Source organism: Chlamydotis macqueenii, chromosome 5 (genome assembly GCF_036417535.1).
Source record: "Chlamydotis macqueenii isolate bChlMac1 chromosome 5, bChlMac1.mat, whole genome shotgun sequence".
Lineage (NCBI taxonomy): Eukaryota > Metazoa > Chordata > Aves > Otidiformes > Otididae > Chlamydotis > Chlamydotis macqueenii.
In genome coordinates, this window is record NC_141560.1 from 28,294,285 (window position 1) to 28,310,019 (window position 15,735).

The 15,735-nt window shown below is 37.9% G+C and overlaps 1 protein-coding gene across 6 annotated transcripts in view; it reads left to right on the top strand.

Moving 5' to 3' along the window:
* RALGAPA1 (Ral GTPase activating protein catalytic subunit alpha 1) overlaps positions 1–15,735 on the top strand; it is a 137,610-nt gene that overhangs the window by 6,404 nt on the left and 115,471 nt on the right. For 5 of the 6 annotated variants that reach the window (XM_086749421.1, XM_086749422.1, XM_086749423.1 and 2 more), the window contains exons 2-7: positions 6,271–6,381; positions 6,893–6,942; positions 9,396–9,453; positions 10,099–10,142; positions 11,106–11,283; positions 12,979–13,094. In XM_086749421.1, the coding sequence (XP_086605547.1) occupies positions 6,271–6,381; positions 6,893–6,942; positions 9,396–9,453; positions 10,099–10,142; positions 11,106–11,283; positions 12,979–13,094 (557 nt within the window). Of the gene's footprint in view, positions 1–6,270; positions 6,382–6,892; positions 6,943–9,395; positions 9,454–10,098; positions 10,143–10,878; positions 10,999–11,105; positions 11,284–12,978; positions 13,095–15,735 lie in introns of all 6 variants that reach the window. The other variant, XM_086749420.1, reaches the window with a different exon arrangement.

A 15,735-nucleotide genomic window follows, 5' to 3' on the forward strand; every position in this document is an offset into this window, starting at 1 on the left:
GATTTTGTTTTTTTCTTGTGTGTTTGTGTCTAGAAGATGGCGGTGGTCTGCAGTTCAGACTTACCTAGTGCAAAACAGAAGTTCATTAAAAGATTTCTTCACATCTGTTTCTTTTTCAGTACCAGAAACCTCAAGAATATATTCTTTGACACAAGTACCTTTTTGAAAATGTGCAGTTGTTTTTGTTAAATAACTGTTAGTGATGTGAAACAGTAAGGGCTAATGTGAAGCCTTTGTTTAATAGATTTGCATTTGTAGCTCACTATTTGAAACGTTATGGTTTGTTATCAGGTCTCTTTCACCTTGACAGTCTGTTAACTATGTCAGAGCCACCGGTTAGTTCTGGAGGTTTTCCACTTAACCTTTCTGAATGACATGCTTTTCTACTCAAGAGGCTGTCCGTATATAACTGAACCTCTGTACTGTTTGCTGTGACGCAGCCATTGAGTTTTCCAGCTTGGAGAATTAATAAGTAAGTTCTGTTGACCATTTTGTATGTATGTTAACCGAAATTGAGGATGCTTAGAAACCTCTTGCTTTCTAATGGCACCAGTTTGTTATGAGAATTGGTACTGAACTCTGCAGTCTGTAGCAGGTCTCTGCTTTACAGAAATAGAACTAGAAGTCTGGCCATCTTCCAGGTCATTGTTTGCTGCAGTTGTCACTGGTGTTTTATTTTTGGGTAAGGATGAGGGAAAGTCACTTAAAAGCCAGTAAGTCTCAGAATGAGACATAATAATGTTTTTGTTATACCATGTGCCATAATAATTTTATGTATAAACGTACTATTAAATCTTGAAACACTTAAAATTGAAGGTAAAATTAACCACTACAACATCTGTAGTGGTGTATACTGTTCTGTTAAATGCTGTGGTAATTACTGCAATGCTATGTGTGAATGGGTGAATGCTAATATTCTCCTCAGGAAAGTTAATAGATATCTAACATGGGGGGGGTGTGGGGTGTGCGTGTTTTAGTTTTAAGTTTGGTATTTTGATTGTTTACCTTTTAAAGTTCTGTCCTGGGTAGAAAGTACACGTTTACCTGCTGTATAATATTTGAATTTCATACAGCAGGCAGTAATCTAAATAGTATAGATGAATTTCCCTTGCTAACTCAACTAATTTATAAATATGTAACAGGTGTTGTTATGGATTAATTTATAAGAACTTATAGGGTAATATATTGAAAACAAAATAAACAGGGAGAGCAAATTGTGTGTAATGTAAGTTAAAGCCCAATGAGATCTTCTTGCTCCAGAGGATTGGGATGTTATATGTGTAAACTTGTTGGCTTTGCAGAATCTTGCTCAGGTGATCCCTTACAAGTTTAAATATGCAGTAAAAATCTGTGTTGCTTTTACTGGTTTATGTTTTATATCTAACAAAGTAATTTTTTTAAGCACTTTGAAGTGGTTCTCTTGCATTGTAATTCTAAGTATGATGTGCTGTTCAGATGGTATCCTTCTTCCAGTATGCGCTATTGAAGGCTTACATTTTTATTAAAATACTGGAATACTCTTGTGGATGCAAATGATTCCTGGTTAAAAAGGAATGTGCTGATAATTGAACCATAATAAAAAGCGTGGAATAAATGGGTTTACTCTTAGTCATAGTTTAGTGGCAGAACAGATTTTCTGCAAGACTTCAGCCTAGAGTCTTCCCTTCCTAAAACAATCACTGTGGGAACTTAAGTTTTGAGTATCTACTGAGATACTTGAAAAGAACATAGCCTTTCAGAAAGTTTTGAACAATTAACCTTCAGAAGAGCTGGCCTTCTGAAAATACATGAAAGTAGGTTCCTAAAAGTACAGTTACACATAAGCATAGAAGTTGGTATGAGAGGTGGAGGGCTTTTTATTGTTTGTGTGTTGTGGGTTTTTTTGTTTGATTGGTTGTTTTTTGTTTTTTGGTTTTTTTTTTTTTTTTTAAACCTTGACTTTCTGTGCTACTGGTCCACTCTACAAGGTGGGGAATAGTAGAACTTCCAAGTTTCAGTGGGTTTCATGGAAATACGAATTCCAGTTGATCTGGTACTTGAATGCTCTTGTAATGAGGGTCATGCAAATAGCTTAGATGAAATGGAAGACTAGTTAGTTCTGTTTCATGCATCAGAACAGAAATCCATAACTTAAGCCAAAAAAAGTAACTTACTTTCTTAATGCTGATTCTAGAAAAAACTAAGGCTACTTTTAAAAAAGTTTTATGGGAGGACAGGGAAGCTGTACAGTGTCCCTTTGTGCTTAAATGTAACTTTCTTCTTAAAAAAAGAAACAACCAAAAAGCACTATTGAACACACAGGAGTTAATGCAGAGATCAGATTTGCACCAATTTTTTGAGTTACAGAAAAATATTAAGGAAGGACTCAGGAGTCAAAAATTCATGTTTCTTGCTCTTATGAAGCATAAAGAAACCTGCATTTTCTTGACAAACAGCTTCCACAAATGATAATGGAAGATTGGATTTTAGTGTACTGGAACTATGTTTGTACAGTAGAAGCTTTAGTTTTTACATTGGTGGAATACAGTAATATATATGTATTGTCTCATTTTTTTCCTCTCCCATTCAGAGAAATTTTCCAAACTATTTTGTACGGTGACAGATCTATTTCAGAGTCCTTTCCCCCACTCCCAATCTGGGCATAAGTACCGAGAACACAAGGAGTTCATTAGTTTGTGTTACTTGCATCTGTGGTAGAAGAATACAAAGTTCTTTTGTTTAAAAATAAATATATAAATGCACCGTAAATTAAGGAGGAAAGCCTGTTTCTGTCTAATCCCATGTCGTGTAAAAACAAGGCTATGTCTCCCTTCTTAAAAAGGCAGAACGGGTTAAGTAGCCAAAGCAGACAAGCAACTTCTGCAAATTCCCAGTTCAGGGTTGTTTGAAAAGGACATGCATATATGCTCCTTGTAGAGGAAATGATGTTTACCTCTGTATACAGCATTCATGATACTTCTGGAGAAAATGGTTTAGGATGAGAGAATTGAGGAACCATATCTTTAGTTGATCACAAGGATAAATGTGAACTGAATGTTTTAGGAACACTCCTGTTAGGGAAAAATATCAGATTCTTAATGAAAAAGGTATTAACAGCAATGTATAGCTGGAAGTTAGTAAGAGAAATTCAATTGATGGGTCAGTGATGCATTTTAATAGTAAAGTAACCAAGGAGAGTAATAGTCTCTCCGTGCATGTCTTAGTCACATGGGCTGTGTTCAGTATGGAGGTAGCTGTGAAATGGAACGATGTGCACAGGTGGCCAGAATAGACGATTTCCAGATCAAACTGTTCAAAGGTTTATGTTACTCCGTGCTGTATCTACCTTTTTCCCCCTCTCTTCTTTCTTGCCGTGATTCTTGATCTGGGAATGCATAAAGATTTCAAACTTCCTTGACTGATGCCAGGTTCCAAATTTCTGGACCAGCAGCTTGCTGAATCACTAAAAGCATCCTTTGATATGAGCAGAAGGTATCTTTTGCTCTAGGTGGCAAACCTTTCAGGTGCACAAATGTGTTTTCCCTCCCTCCCTTAGAAGGAAAGCTGGTTTTCAGCATTAACAGAAGTAGTTTGACTTGGGGTTTTGGTTTTTTGTTTGTTTGGGTTTTTTTAAGGATTATTTTCAGGTAATGGTAGGACAAAATTCCCATTTAATAAAATGTACATTTTTCTTCCTTTTGAAGCAATAGAACTTACTGCAAGAATTCCCTTGTTAACTGTTAGAATTACAAAAACTTGCTTTTGTTTATCCTGTCAAGTGTGATCTTAGGAAGAAATTGGGGCAAAATGGATGGCTAGAAAAGTTACAGACTCAAGGAATTTTTGGCTTTAATCATACTCTTCCAAGCTATAGCTGTATTCTGAAGGTATGCTTTTAGTGTTAACTGGGTGTTAATGATGATAATACAGGTCTACCAGTGCTCCTCTGAGTCTTTTCTGCCCCCCCCCGCCCCCCCCCCGCCACCGAACTCTGGAAAGGCAGAACACCTTACGACAGCACCAGTTGTATGCATGCATGTAAAGTGTCTTGTGTGGTAAAATGAGGATCACTGTTCAGTTGACTGTGTGGGCAAGCCTTTAGTTTGTCCCCTGAAGAACGTAGGAATAGTGTCCCCAAAAAGTATGAACTTTTGTGTTAAGATTGAGTCTTTGAACAATAAGTTTGGCTTGCTTCTTTTTTTTTTTTTTGTCTGCTTCAGATTTGACCCATGTCTGGGGAAAGAATGAGGGCCTATTTCAGGAAACGAAACATTTAATGTGCCTGCAAAAATGCAGCATTCCTGTGTGTTGACTGGCAGAGACTGTTTAACTGCTTCCGATCTCTTAGTGTTTTCTGCTCCTTTGCATGAAGTGAACTGTTCCACTGTTTTCTATGTGTAATGCCCATACAGCAGTTAAATGTATGGGCTTAAAGATTGTCCTCTGCCACTCTCCTTTCTCCCGAAAGTCTCAGTCATTGCTTTCTTTTTCCCTTTAATTTTTCTGTCTTCAAACCTTTTGATTTGCCTCTTGCTGTATTTTCTTGTGCATAGTGTAGAACTCGCTTAGGCTTCTGCCCTGTAAGTGGAAGTGGATATAACGGTTGTGCTTGTGCTCTAGTCATAGCTCCTTTTCTTGTGTATTGCCCATACCTCGTAAAAATTGTGGTCTATTTTGTTTAAACTGGAATTGTTGTTTGTTGTCCTTACTTTAATTGTTTAGGCTCTGAACTCTAGCAGTTCAGCTGCTGATCTGTAAGTGGTGTAGCAGTTTCTGCAAAACTGGAGGTTAGGTAATGGTGTAGCTGGTCAGGCACATACACTTGCCCCTCTGCACCATTAAGTTTAGTGCTAGCTAAGCTGCTTTGCTTTAAGAGTTGGTGTTAGGTGTTAATATAGCACTATCTTCTCCCACAGCGCTCCGGCCTTACCCGCTGATTATGTGAGATGCTGGCAGAATGCTGTGATACTGCAAAAACTGAACATGTATTGCCAGTTTTTACAGCATGATTTGTGATAAAGTTGAGTTGGCAGACCTGTAGAACTGCATAATAAAATATAATTGAAAATATGCCATGCTTTTGGCCATCCTTTCAATTGATTGTTTCTTTGCTTTGTACTCTACCAGTTGTGTATCCAGTCGTGTGAGATTATAAAGACTGATGTCGTTCTAAAAAGGGTTAAAAAACTATAATCCAATAAAGAATTAGAAGGGGACTTGTAAAAGATGTACAGTGAAACATGATGCCTCAATGTTTAGAGCTAGTGAATGATATAAAGGTTTTGTTTGCCTCACCTCTCTTCATGTTTGGGGGGGGTGTTGTTTGTTTCACATCAATATTGTGAAAGGGGAGGGTTTTGCTGTATAAAATACTGTCTCTCTGTTCCGCTGTGCTTCCATACTTTGTTCTATTCATCTGGTTTCTTTAGTCTAATGTTATGTGACACGACAGGGAGTGTCCTTTTGGTTCACTGTGTACAGGCTTGAAAGAATTATCTTTTTAAACAATCAGTTAAAAATGAATTTAGATAAGTCATCGTGTATTTCTTTAACTGGAGGTTTGCACAAAACCATCTTAGGGGGTTGTGGGAAGAGAATCTGGAAACCTTCCTGGGATGCACAAGAAAGCACATCCTCTCTACACTCACAGTGATGTTTCCACCTCAGGGTATCTCTGAGGTCCCAGCTTCTGATCTCCTGAGCCCACACAATCAAAGCAGTATGGGGGACTGGGTCAGACTGAAAAGGAAAGTGCCTGTTAGAGCTTGGAGGGAGCAAGGAGGCAGCAGTGAGAATCCAGTGCTGCTGTTTGCTTCCTACCAACCTGTTTCTCTGCAGAGCAGAGGTGGTTCTCACTTAGCATCCTTCTCTGACTTTCTTAAGTAAGCTTGATTGTGTGTCTAGTAATTACAGCTGGGGACAGTGATGGTCTTTGTGTTGTAGAGTTTGGGCAGGGTTGTTAGCTGTATTTATATTAAATTAACAATTACAACAACATTCATTTGTACAGTGCTGATCCTGGTGGAATTCTGGTTCATGACTGGGGTTTGAGGGCATTACTGTCATGCAAGAACATGCTGCTTCCCTTTTTAAAATTCACTAAGGTATTTGTGGTGTGTCATATTGAATTTCTTTAGCTTCAGTTTGAAAGAATGAAAACTTCAAAAACTTCTTTACCAATAATAATTTTTATCTTAAATATCTTCAGTTCTTATTACTACATAGTGGTATGCAGTGGTTGACTCTGAATATTTGAAAGAAATAAAACCAATGTTTTGTTGTGTTTTTCAGAGAATGCAGAATCAATTGATCTCAAACAGTTTTTTGACCTACATTTCTCGCATATATATTATGTGTTCTTTGAAAACTTTGTGACTATTGAAGTAGGTCTTAAACAAAAAGGTAAGTATTTCAAATAGAACACCTTTTTTGTCTTAATGCTTCTGTGATTGTTATAAAATACAGCAAGGTATCTGTGATCACAAGTGACAGCATTAGATATGTAGAAATACGTGTAAGCACTAACTTTGCAAATAAAGGCAGAGCTGTTCTAGGTGCATGCCATGGAGATGAGCAAGGAGACTTAATTCTCTGATGGCTGGTTTTGCCTTTTTGCAAAATGACGATTCTTAAGGTGTTGTACTTCCTGTGTTCTGCAGAATTATTCTAAGTTCTGTTTAACAAGATATCGTGTATACTGTTGATGCCATAGTAGAAAGTTATAAACAATGTAACTATTATAAACTGTAACTAGGAAATACTTTTTTTTTTTTTTTTTTTTTGCAGAAGGAATGCAAAAGAATTCTTGTGGTTATAGAAATGCATGTTTTTGTTTTACACATCTAAGGAACTTTGTCAGTATTTTTTGCATTTTGTTTTGATAATAAAAGTGTATCTTCTGTTTATTATCTAGGTCACAAGTCTCAGAGAGAAGAATTAGATTCTATTCTTTTTATTTTTGAGGTAAGATAACTTGAATACTCCTGTTATGTGTGTGGTTTTTTTACTTTGAATTAAGTCCTGTTGAATAATAACATTACAGCTATAGAATCATAGAATAGTTTGGGTTGGAAGGGACCTTCAAAGGTCATCTAGTCCAAGCCCCCTGCAAGAAGCAGGGACATCTCCAACCAGATCAGGTTGCTCAGAGCCTCATCCAGCCTGACCTTCAATATTTCTGGGGAAGGAGCATCCACCACCTTTCTGGGCAACCTGTTCCAGTGTTCTACCACCCTCATTGTAAATTTTTTTTGCCTAATATCCAATCTAAATCTACCTCCCTCTATTTTAAAACCATTACCCCTCATCCTTTCACAACAGACCCTACTGAAGAGTTTCTCCCCATCTTTCCTGTAGGCCCCCTTGAGGTACTGGAAGACCGCCATAAGGTCTCCCCTACCCTACAGTTGCTTGGAAGTATGCTTTATGCTTAACTGCATTCCTTTTTATTTTACTTAGAATTGAATATGTGCTTTGTGTGAGAAGAAGAAGAACTTGACTTGCTGTTTTGCAGGAAGATATTTTAACTGGAATAAGATGTTTTCTATGCCTGCAGATAGTTCATTACTTTTTGGTGGTGGTGTTCTCCCCTTCCCCCCATGTGTTGTACACTTTGAAATTCTCATAAATGCAATCTCTGATTAGCTGTGATCATTTTCGACGTTTTGATTGCATGCTATCATAGAATAGTTGGAGTTGGATGGGACCTTTAAGAGGTCCTTTAAAGGTCATCTAGTCCAACCCCCCTGCAAGGAGCAGGGACATCTCCAACTGGATCAGGTTTGTCATTGCCCCATCCAACCTGGCTTTGAATATTTCCAGGAATGGGGCATCTTCCACCTCTCTGGGCAACCTGTTCAAGTGTTTCACTGTCATCACCATAAAAAATTTCTTCTTTATATCTAGTCTAAGTCTACCCTCTTTTAGTTTAAAAACATTACCCCTTGTCCTGTTGCAGTAGACCCTACTAAAAAGTCTGTCCCTATCTTTCTTATAGGCCCTCTTTAGGTATCAAAAGACTGTTATAAGGTCTTCTCTGTACTGAGAACTTCAGAGCTGGACACAGTACTCTCACCAAAGTAAAGGGGCAAAATCGCCCCCCTCAGCCTGCTGGCTGTGTTTCTTTTTATGCAGCCCAGGATATGGTTGGCTTTCTGGATTGCGAGCGCACATTCATCAGCTTTTCATCCACCAGTACCCCCAAGTCCTTCTCAGCAGGGCTACTCAATCCCTGCATCCCCCAGCCTGTATTGATACCGGGGATTGCCTTGTCCCAGGTGCAGGCCCTTGCGTTTGGCCTTGTTGAATCTCATGACGTTTACATGAGCCCGCTGTTCAAGCTTGTCCAGGCCCCTCTGGATGGCATCCTGTCCCTCAGACACGTCAACCGCACCATGCAGCTCAGTGTCCTCTGGAAACATGCTGAGGGTGCACTCGGTCCCAGTGTCTCTGTCATTGATAAAGGTATTAAACAGTACTGGTCCCAACAACTTTTCTTATAATTACTGCTGCATGATTAGTTTTTATTGATCCCTTTTAGTTTTGAAAATTCTTATTATTTGAAAATAGCATTTCACAATATCTTTACCAAAAGCGTTTGTTGAATTAGAAACTAGTTTAATTAAATTGGACCACTTCTGAGCTTAGAACGGCAATTTTTTGTCTTTCTTTTTTGATGGAGGCTCATAATTATAGTACAAGGATTGTAGTTTTTAAAAATATGTCAAGTACAAATTCAAGATTTTTTTAAAAAGGTTGGTTTTTTTTAAAAAAAAAACATTGGTGCTTAAAACTGTAGGCTTAACTGTTAGAAGAAGAGTGAATCTGAAGAAAGCTGGTTCATTTGTTCACTGCTTGCTGTATAAAGGAGTATTAGGTGACCTGTGCTTTGGAAGCTTGCAAAGGCTTCTAGAGTGTCAGGACCAAGAATTATTTTGGGAAATCAGGTTGTTTACAAGATGCTAATACCTTTCTGCTTTATGCTAGGCATAAATGTTGAATTGCCTGTGCCACCGAGGCAAGTTTACAGCTGAGCTTCCTAGCTTAAGCCACTATAAAGGTAGAATTAACCTAATACAACCTGTTGTGAACCAGAGCATTTGAGGGAGATACTCATCCCATTGCACTCCCTAGGCTATAAGCAATAATATCCAGCAAAGAGGCAGTGGAGCCAGATAAACTCCAGTGACATGTAAAGTCTAATGCTGGACTTGCCAGATAGTCTGTCGGAGTCTTTGGCCTTCTTAGGTTTGGGAATGGGATTATCTTGAAAGGACAGCAATGCTTCCAAGGAAAGCAGTGTGAAAATTTTCTAAGTTAACCATTCAACGTCTGAACTGTGGCCTTGTGCAAGTGCTCTTTAGTCTTCCGAGTGCGATATCTGCAACATAGATCCTTGGGTTCTGTTTTTTTTGTAGAAAATTTTACAACTTCTTCCAGAAAGAATTCATCAGAGATGGCAATTTCATAGTATTGGTAAGTTGATTTTCTCCCGTGGTTTTTTTTTTTTTTTTTTAAATCTTGGTTTTTATTAGTAGCTTGTGCTACTCATTTCCTTAACCTTCAAGTAGCATAACCGGGATTATGGTCTTGAAACTCTTGCAAGCGAGAGGAAGGGAGAAAAAAACCCCAAACCAAAAAATCCACCAAGGTAATGAGGTGCTCTTCTACATGCAATTAAAGCTGGGAATCTGGAAATAGAACAGTGTCTAAGAAAGAAGAAAGGCAGGTGGAAAGTTGCTTTGTAATTATGTTTTTTTCCTAATTTTTTCTCTTAGTAATAAATTTAAAAGTTGGAATGAGATCTGTATTTGTAAGTGGGGAACATTGATATTATGCACATTAATGACTTGGGAATATTTTACTTTTAATGTACACATGCCAAAAAGTCCTCGGGGAAAGATGTTATGGGTTACGAGGAAGCTATGAAAGGTGATCTTTTTTTTCCTTCTGGCATTTAGAGAGTTGCCTGAAGATACTGAGTTCACCAAGATTAAATTGGAGATTGCCAAGGACTTGTTTAAAAGTTACTATCAAGTCTGACCGAGAACTCTGACATTTCACTTAATAAAAAAAGAACAAACAAACAGACAATTTTTTTTTTTATTTCCTTCTTTTTAGGGTTGATTTTAAAGAAGCTTCTTCACACTGGAAATTCATTAAAGGTATTAGAAAAAGTCGCATACTACTTCTGTCTAAAATAGTTAAAAGTACAAATAAGAATATAAGGGCGAATTTCTATGGTAACAGCACGGGAATGAGAACTAGATCATGACTTGTGTGTAATGAAAGAATGACTTCTAATCATCAGCTTTACCTCAGTAGAACTAGTCACATTAATAATGTGCTTATATACAGTAGCCAAGTTAAGAACATGTGCAAATGGTTGAAGGATTTACATTAAAGCAGAAGTAAGCCTTAACCATTCATTGTTAGGAGCAAGGAAACTGATTTTGGGGCTCAGGCTGTGGTTTCAAGGCTCAGGCTCTCTTCCAAGTGGGAGACTATCTAGGCCAAAGAGACCTATTGGTGGGTAGCGTGATAACGGTTGACCATGGGACAAAAGCCATCCAGGTGTAACATGTAGTTTTGGTACTGCGGCAGACAACCATGCCACTCCTCTGTAAACCACCTGCAGACTTGGCTGGTGCTGAAATTCTCCAGTGTGAGAGCCAGAAGAGGACTGGTCTGGGACTCCAATCACCTTCCTTGAAGAAGTAATGGAAGAGAGTAGAATGGATCCTTCTGCTGCAAAGAGCTCAGTCTGTTGTCATAATTCATGAAAACATTTAGAAATTCTATAATGATCTTTGTATTTTCTGAAAAAATGACGTGGTATCTTGCACTGCTGTTGTCAAGCAAGTTACTAGACTCGTGTTAGTTTTCTTCCTCTTCTTTCAGAGACAATCCTATGAAAGAGATTCTGTGAGGCAAACAGTTGAGGTGCCAGGGTTGTTCTTGCATTTCAGCAGGAGCAGCAGGTGTGGTAGCTTAGCTCTGCTGATTGGTGGTGGTCATCCTGTATGTTGTCATCTTTTCTACCAATCCCCTTCTCCATCTAGGACAAATGGAAGTGCTTTTGTATGTTCTGGGACAAGTTAACTTGTTCTGTTTTTTTTTGCTTTAAGATACGGCGAGAGGGCGTGCGTCTCTTTCTTTTGTGGCTTCAAGCACTTCAAAATAACTGTAGTAAAGAACAATTATGGATGTTTTCTTGCTTGATTCCTGGATTTTCATCACCCCAGTCTGAATATGGTCCCCGAACACTAGATAATCTCATTAACCCTCCACTTAATGTTCAAGAAAGTAAGTAATCTGGTAATATTACTCAATTCTCTACATAATTCAATTCTCAGCAAGTTGAAGTAATGAAGAGCTAACACACGTATGTACCCAGGGAGATTATTGAACTGTTAATGAGGTTTTTTGGCAGTTTATCAGGTCTTGGTCCAATAGTAACTTTGTCTTTTGTTGCTGCTGTTTTTTGGGGGTGAGTTGATTTTTTTTATTTGGTTTTCAGTTTTTTGAAAGTATGACTGTAGTAGCTTAACACATAGAGGGTGAAAATAAACTGGCCGATTTCATGTAATTATTCTTAAGAATGACAAGCAGATACTGCATCTACTGGAAACTTGCACAGGTGGTTTCTGCTTGTGTTGAATGTTTGCGCTGGCTTTGCCATACTCTAGGGAACAAGCTACACAAAGCAGTTTCTGGCATAGCCTTCAAGAGAATGAGTGGTTGTTAGGGAAATGCATAAAGCCAAATGATTGATCTTCTTGCTGTATCTGTATATGACCAGACAATTAAAGCTGTGATATTCTTGTGGCTCGGAATCTTCCACAAAAATTAGGGCTTGTAAATTTTAGAACCTGAGATCAGAAAGTTCTGCATCAGTGGGAAGGCTTGAGCATTCAGAGATAAGCTTTTTATACTTTATAGGTATTTTTTTTTTAATATGAAGATCATAATCTTGACTCCAATTGATAGAGTGAGGATTATTTTTCTCTTAAGATAATTCTTATGACAGATTTTCTTTGACTGTTCGCTCTAGCAGTAAGTACCAGATACTGATAGCTTTGGGGAGCCTCTTGCCTCCTAACTCCATTTATTCCTGTTAGTAGAATTTTAAGCTAATTTATTAATGAGTTGCAGTTTGATGGGGTCATAAGTGCAAATTGTGCATTCACATAAATGTGAATAAGAAGCTAACAACTTTTTGTCTGAACGTTAAGTGCTGTTGCCTTTTTCCCCCCTCCACCCAATGCTTTAGAGCTGACATAAGCATTGCTTGTAGAAGCAAGCAGTGTCTCTTTGACTGGTAATTAAATTTACTGAAACAAAACTGTTTTAGCAGATGAATTTCATGGCAGGGTAGCTCTGCGGATAAAAGTTTGGTACATACTTAACTTCAAAACAGGGCTTAATTTTGTGTTTATATCTCTACAGCAGGAAAGGAGGAATAAATCTAAAGGGGATGTAGGCAGCATAAAAATGCAGAGCGCGAAAAGTGAAATGAGAACATTTAACTGCAGAAACAAGAGATAAATAATCCTGAACTAGCTTCCTTGTAGAGGTAAAGAAAGTACAGAGCTAGTATAACATCGTGGACATATAACTGATCAACTGCTGAATGAAGAAAATAATGAGAGATGTAAATAATGATTTGACATTTGTGAAACAAATGTTACACTACTGTGCACAAATTCCAAAATAAATTTATTACGTCTTTTGGAAAAATTGTGTCTTGGCAGGTAGATTCCCAAGGTGCATAGGGAGTACTGAGTTACTATCTGCTGTGTTTTTGCATATGTAGGAAGTTTGTTCTGTTGTGGTTTCTTAGCTAAAATTTCCTAGTTTTTGTTAATCTATGGGTGAGTTGTTTTGCCTGTAACTGTCCCTGCTTACCTCAGTATATTTCTGCTTTCAATTTATGCATGAGTTATGTATATAATTTATGCAATGTTAGATATACTTTTTAATTTATTTTTTTTTAAATAGCTCAAGTGACTATAGAGGAAATCACTCCACTTGTTCCTCCGCAATCAGGAGATAAAGGACAAGAAGATTTAACAAGCTATTTCTTAGAAGCACTTTTGAAATACATAGTAATTCAGGTATGTTCTATAGGTTTCAAGCAAGCAAGTATGATCAAGTGACACCTGTTTGTCCATTACAAGAAGACATTTGCTAGTAGCACTGCAAATGTATATAAAAATATTTTAAACAGTCCTACCCCTTGCCCTCCCACACCAAGTGTCTTTTGTAAAAAGTAAATTCCCTTAGAAAATCTTCACTTGTCTTCTGTGTGAAGATTCATAGGTCTGTTACAACAGTCTTGCGTCAGATTGCAGCATAGAGAAAAAGCAAGTTTTATCAGTCATTTCCAGAAATGTTGATTCCGACTTCTTTCCCGTTTCCACCTCCCACCTTCCCATCCTGTTGCCTTTAACCAGTGGAAGGATCAGCTGTGTACTTTCTTATTATGTGAGTTTCTTGGTCGTCAGGGAATTTGCTTTTCAAACTAAGGGGAAATGTCTAACTGAAAGCACTGAATTTTTGTGATATGGGCTTGTAACAAGTCTGAGCAAACTTTTTCTAGCCTTTCTCCTAGGTTTATACTTGGGCTAGCTGGCAAAACCAAACAGAAATAGGATGTCAGACCCAATGACTTGCAAGACTGGGACTGCCAGTGACTGTGTTTAGCGTCATATTTTTCTTCCAGCTATCTTTCTGGAATTTCTGCTGTTACAGAAGATTAAAACATACAGCTTCTCCATTCTTTAGTGGAAACACTCTAAGCTACTGGAAAGCCCTGGTTAGTAGAAATGTTCCAGGGTGTGTTTAGAGTGTGATACAGAAATTATGTCTGTCTTTCCCCCCCACCCTCCCCTGCTGATCAACAAGATGTTTTCTATCCAGATCTTGCAGGGAGGTGCCATGACTCCTGTTGCTATCTTAACTGTACTTTCTGGGACTTTAGTTCTAGGAGACTTGTAAGCTCAAGTGTAATACAGTACACTACAGGGAGAAAATTTGGGATTACTGCTACAGCTGAGCAAGTGAACCTCTTCAAAACCCAAGCAATGGGAAACAGTACATATTCAGAATACTTCAGATCAGGCAAAGCTTATGAGTTATGTTCTGCTTGAAAGGAGCTGCGCTGCTGGGATTATACTCACCTAGTGGCATTGCTATGTGATGGTCGGTAGTAAGATCTTGGAGACCTCAAGCTATCTAAAAGGCAGATTATGGAGCTAAGCTGTGCACAGAAAATAAAGTCTTGAATGAGTATCTAGTGCACAACTTGGGTGCATGCTATGTCCTTCCCTTCTTGCTCTGACATTTCCATGATCTCAGCCAATACTTTAGATGTCTAGGACAGGGCATGGCAAGAGCTCCTATAAAAAACTGATTTAGCTATTGTATTTTATGTAATTGATTTGCTAGCCAGTTAGCACATGCTGCTTCCAAGCCTACTGTGCTGTCATGTGCCTAGAAAAGTGCTTGGCTGCATGATGTGCTGTAGGTGTTCAAGGGTACTGCCTTCTGGGTCAGACTTGTCCAGCAGAACCCAGTTGGGTTTCAATCCATAACTTTTTCTTCACACTTTTGCACGTTTGCTAGAGGCACTGGATAGCGGTACAAATATGGTCAATGTTAAACTGAAGCATTTCATGGTTTGCCTTTATCCATCTTGCTCTGTGAACTTGCAGTGCAGGAATAATTTGCAACCTCATTTTGTTGCTTCCAGGATCTCCCAGTTTGAATAGAGGTCATCATACTTGTGGTCTGTAGGCTAGGCTTAATGATGACTGTTAAGTTTGAATAAAAATAGTCCTTACATTCTTGAAGACAACTGCCTTCTCTATAACAAATTGGTAGTATTATATTTAAATTTAGGTAAGTCACTGAGACAGGTGTCAGAACTTGTTCACTACGTGAATGCTGAAGTCTTTTGCTGAAGTCTCTTTAGAGGCACTGAAAATTTCAAGCTGAATAGTTACTTTTTTGATATTAAGTTCTGCTAAAGGACTTTGTGTCACTGATTTCTACATATTGGTTATCCATTCTATTGAACTGTTTTGGGGAGGGAAATGTATGTATATTTTGTTTTAAAGGCCCATTGCCCTGAAAACAGATTGTAATAGAACTGTGGACTTGGAGTAAGGAATAGAGGAAGAGGAAAAAGGAAAAAAAAAGGCACTTTTCAAAAAACTTCCTTTATTTTATTTATGGTAGACTTGATAGATTACCCAGCTCACAGGTAGATGGATTCTCCAGGACAAAGATGGAAACTGCATGTTGTGTTTATTATTAAGGAGAACTTATGCTTTTCAGTAGGAAAACATTTCATGATGGGGAAGGCTTAGCACTCATGATCCATGAAAGTAGATTTGTGTAATTCAACTTTAAAGTTGTGTCTTCTACTGCTTGTGGTTGACAGATTTGTTTCACATTGCCAACTGTACAAATGAATCCAAGTACCTATTATAATGAGTATCTGGACACTTGTTAGTCAAAAAGTGTTAAAATAAATTGTCAAACAAATGTTCAGAGTTAGGATGGGGAATTGTCCTTCTCTATAAAACATTTTGAAAAAAAAACTGTTTTATTAAAACCAGTCAGTTTGGATTTACTCACTGACTTGGGAAGATGACCATAAAAATAGATATATTTCTATTGTTTTCAGTATTTGATGTGTTAAAGTTCATTTTGAAGCTACATTTTGGACGAGAACAGTCTTTGATTCATTGA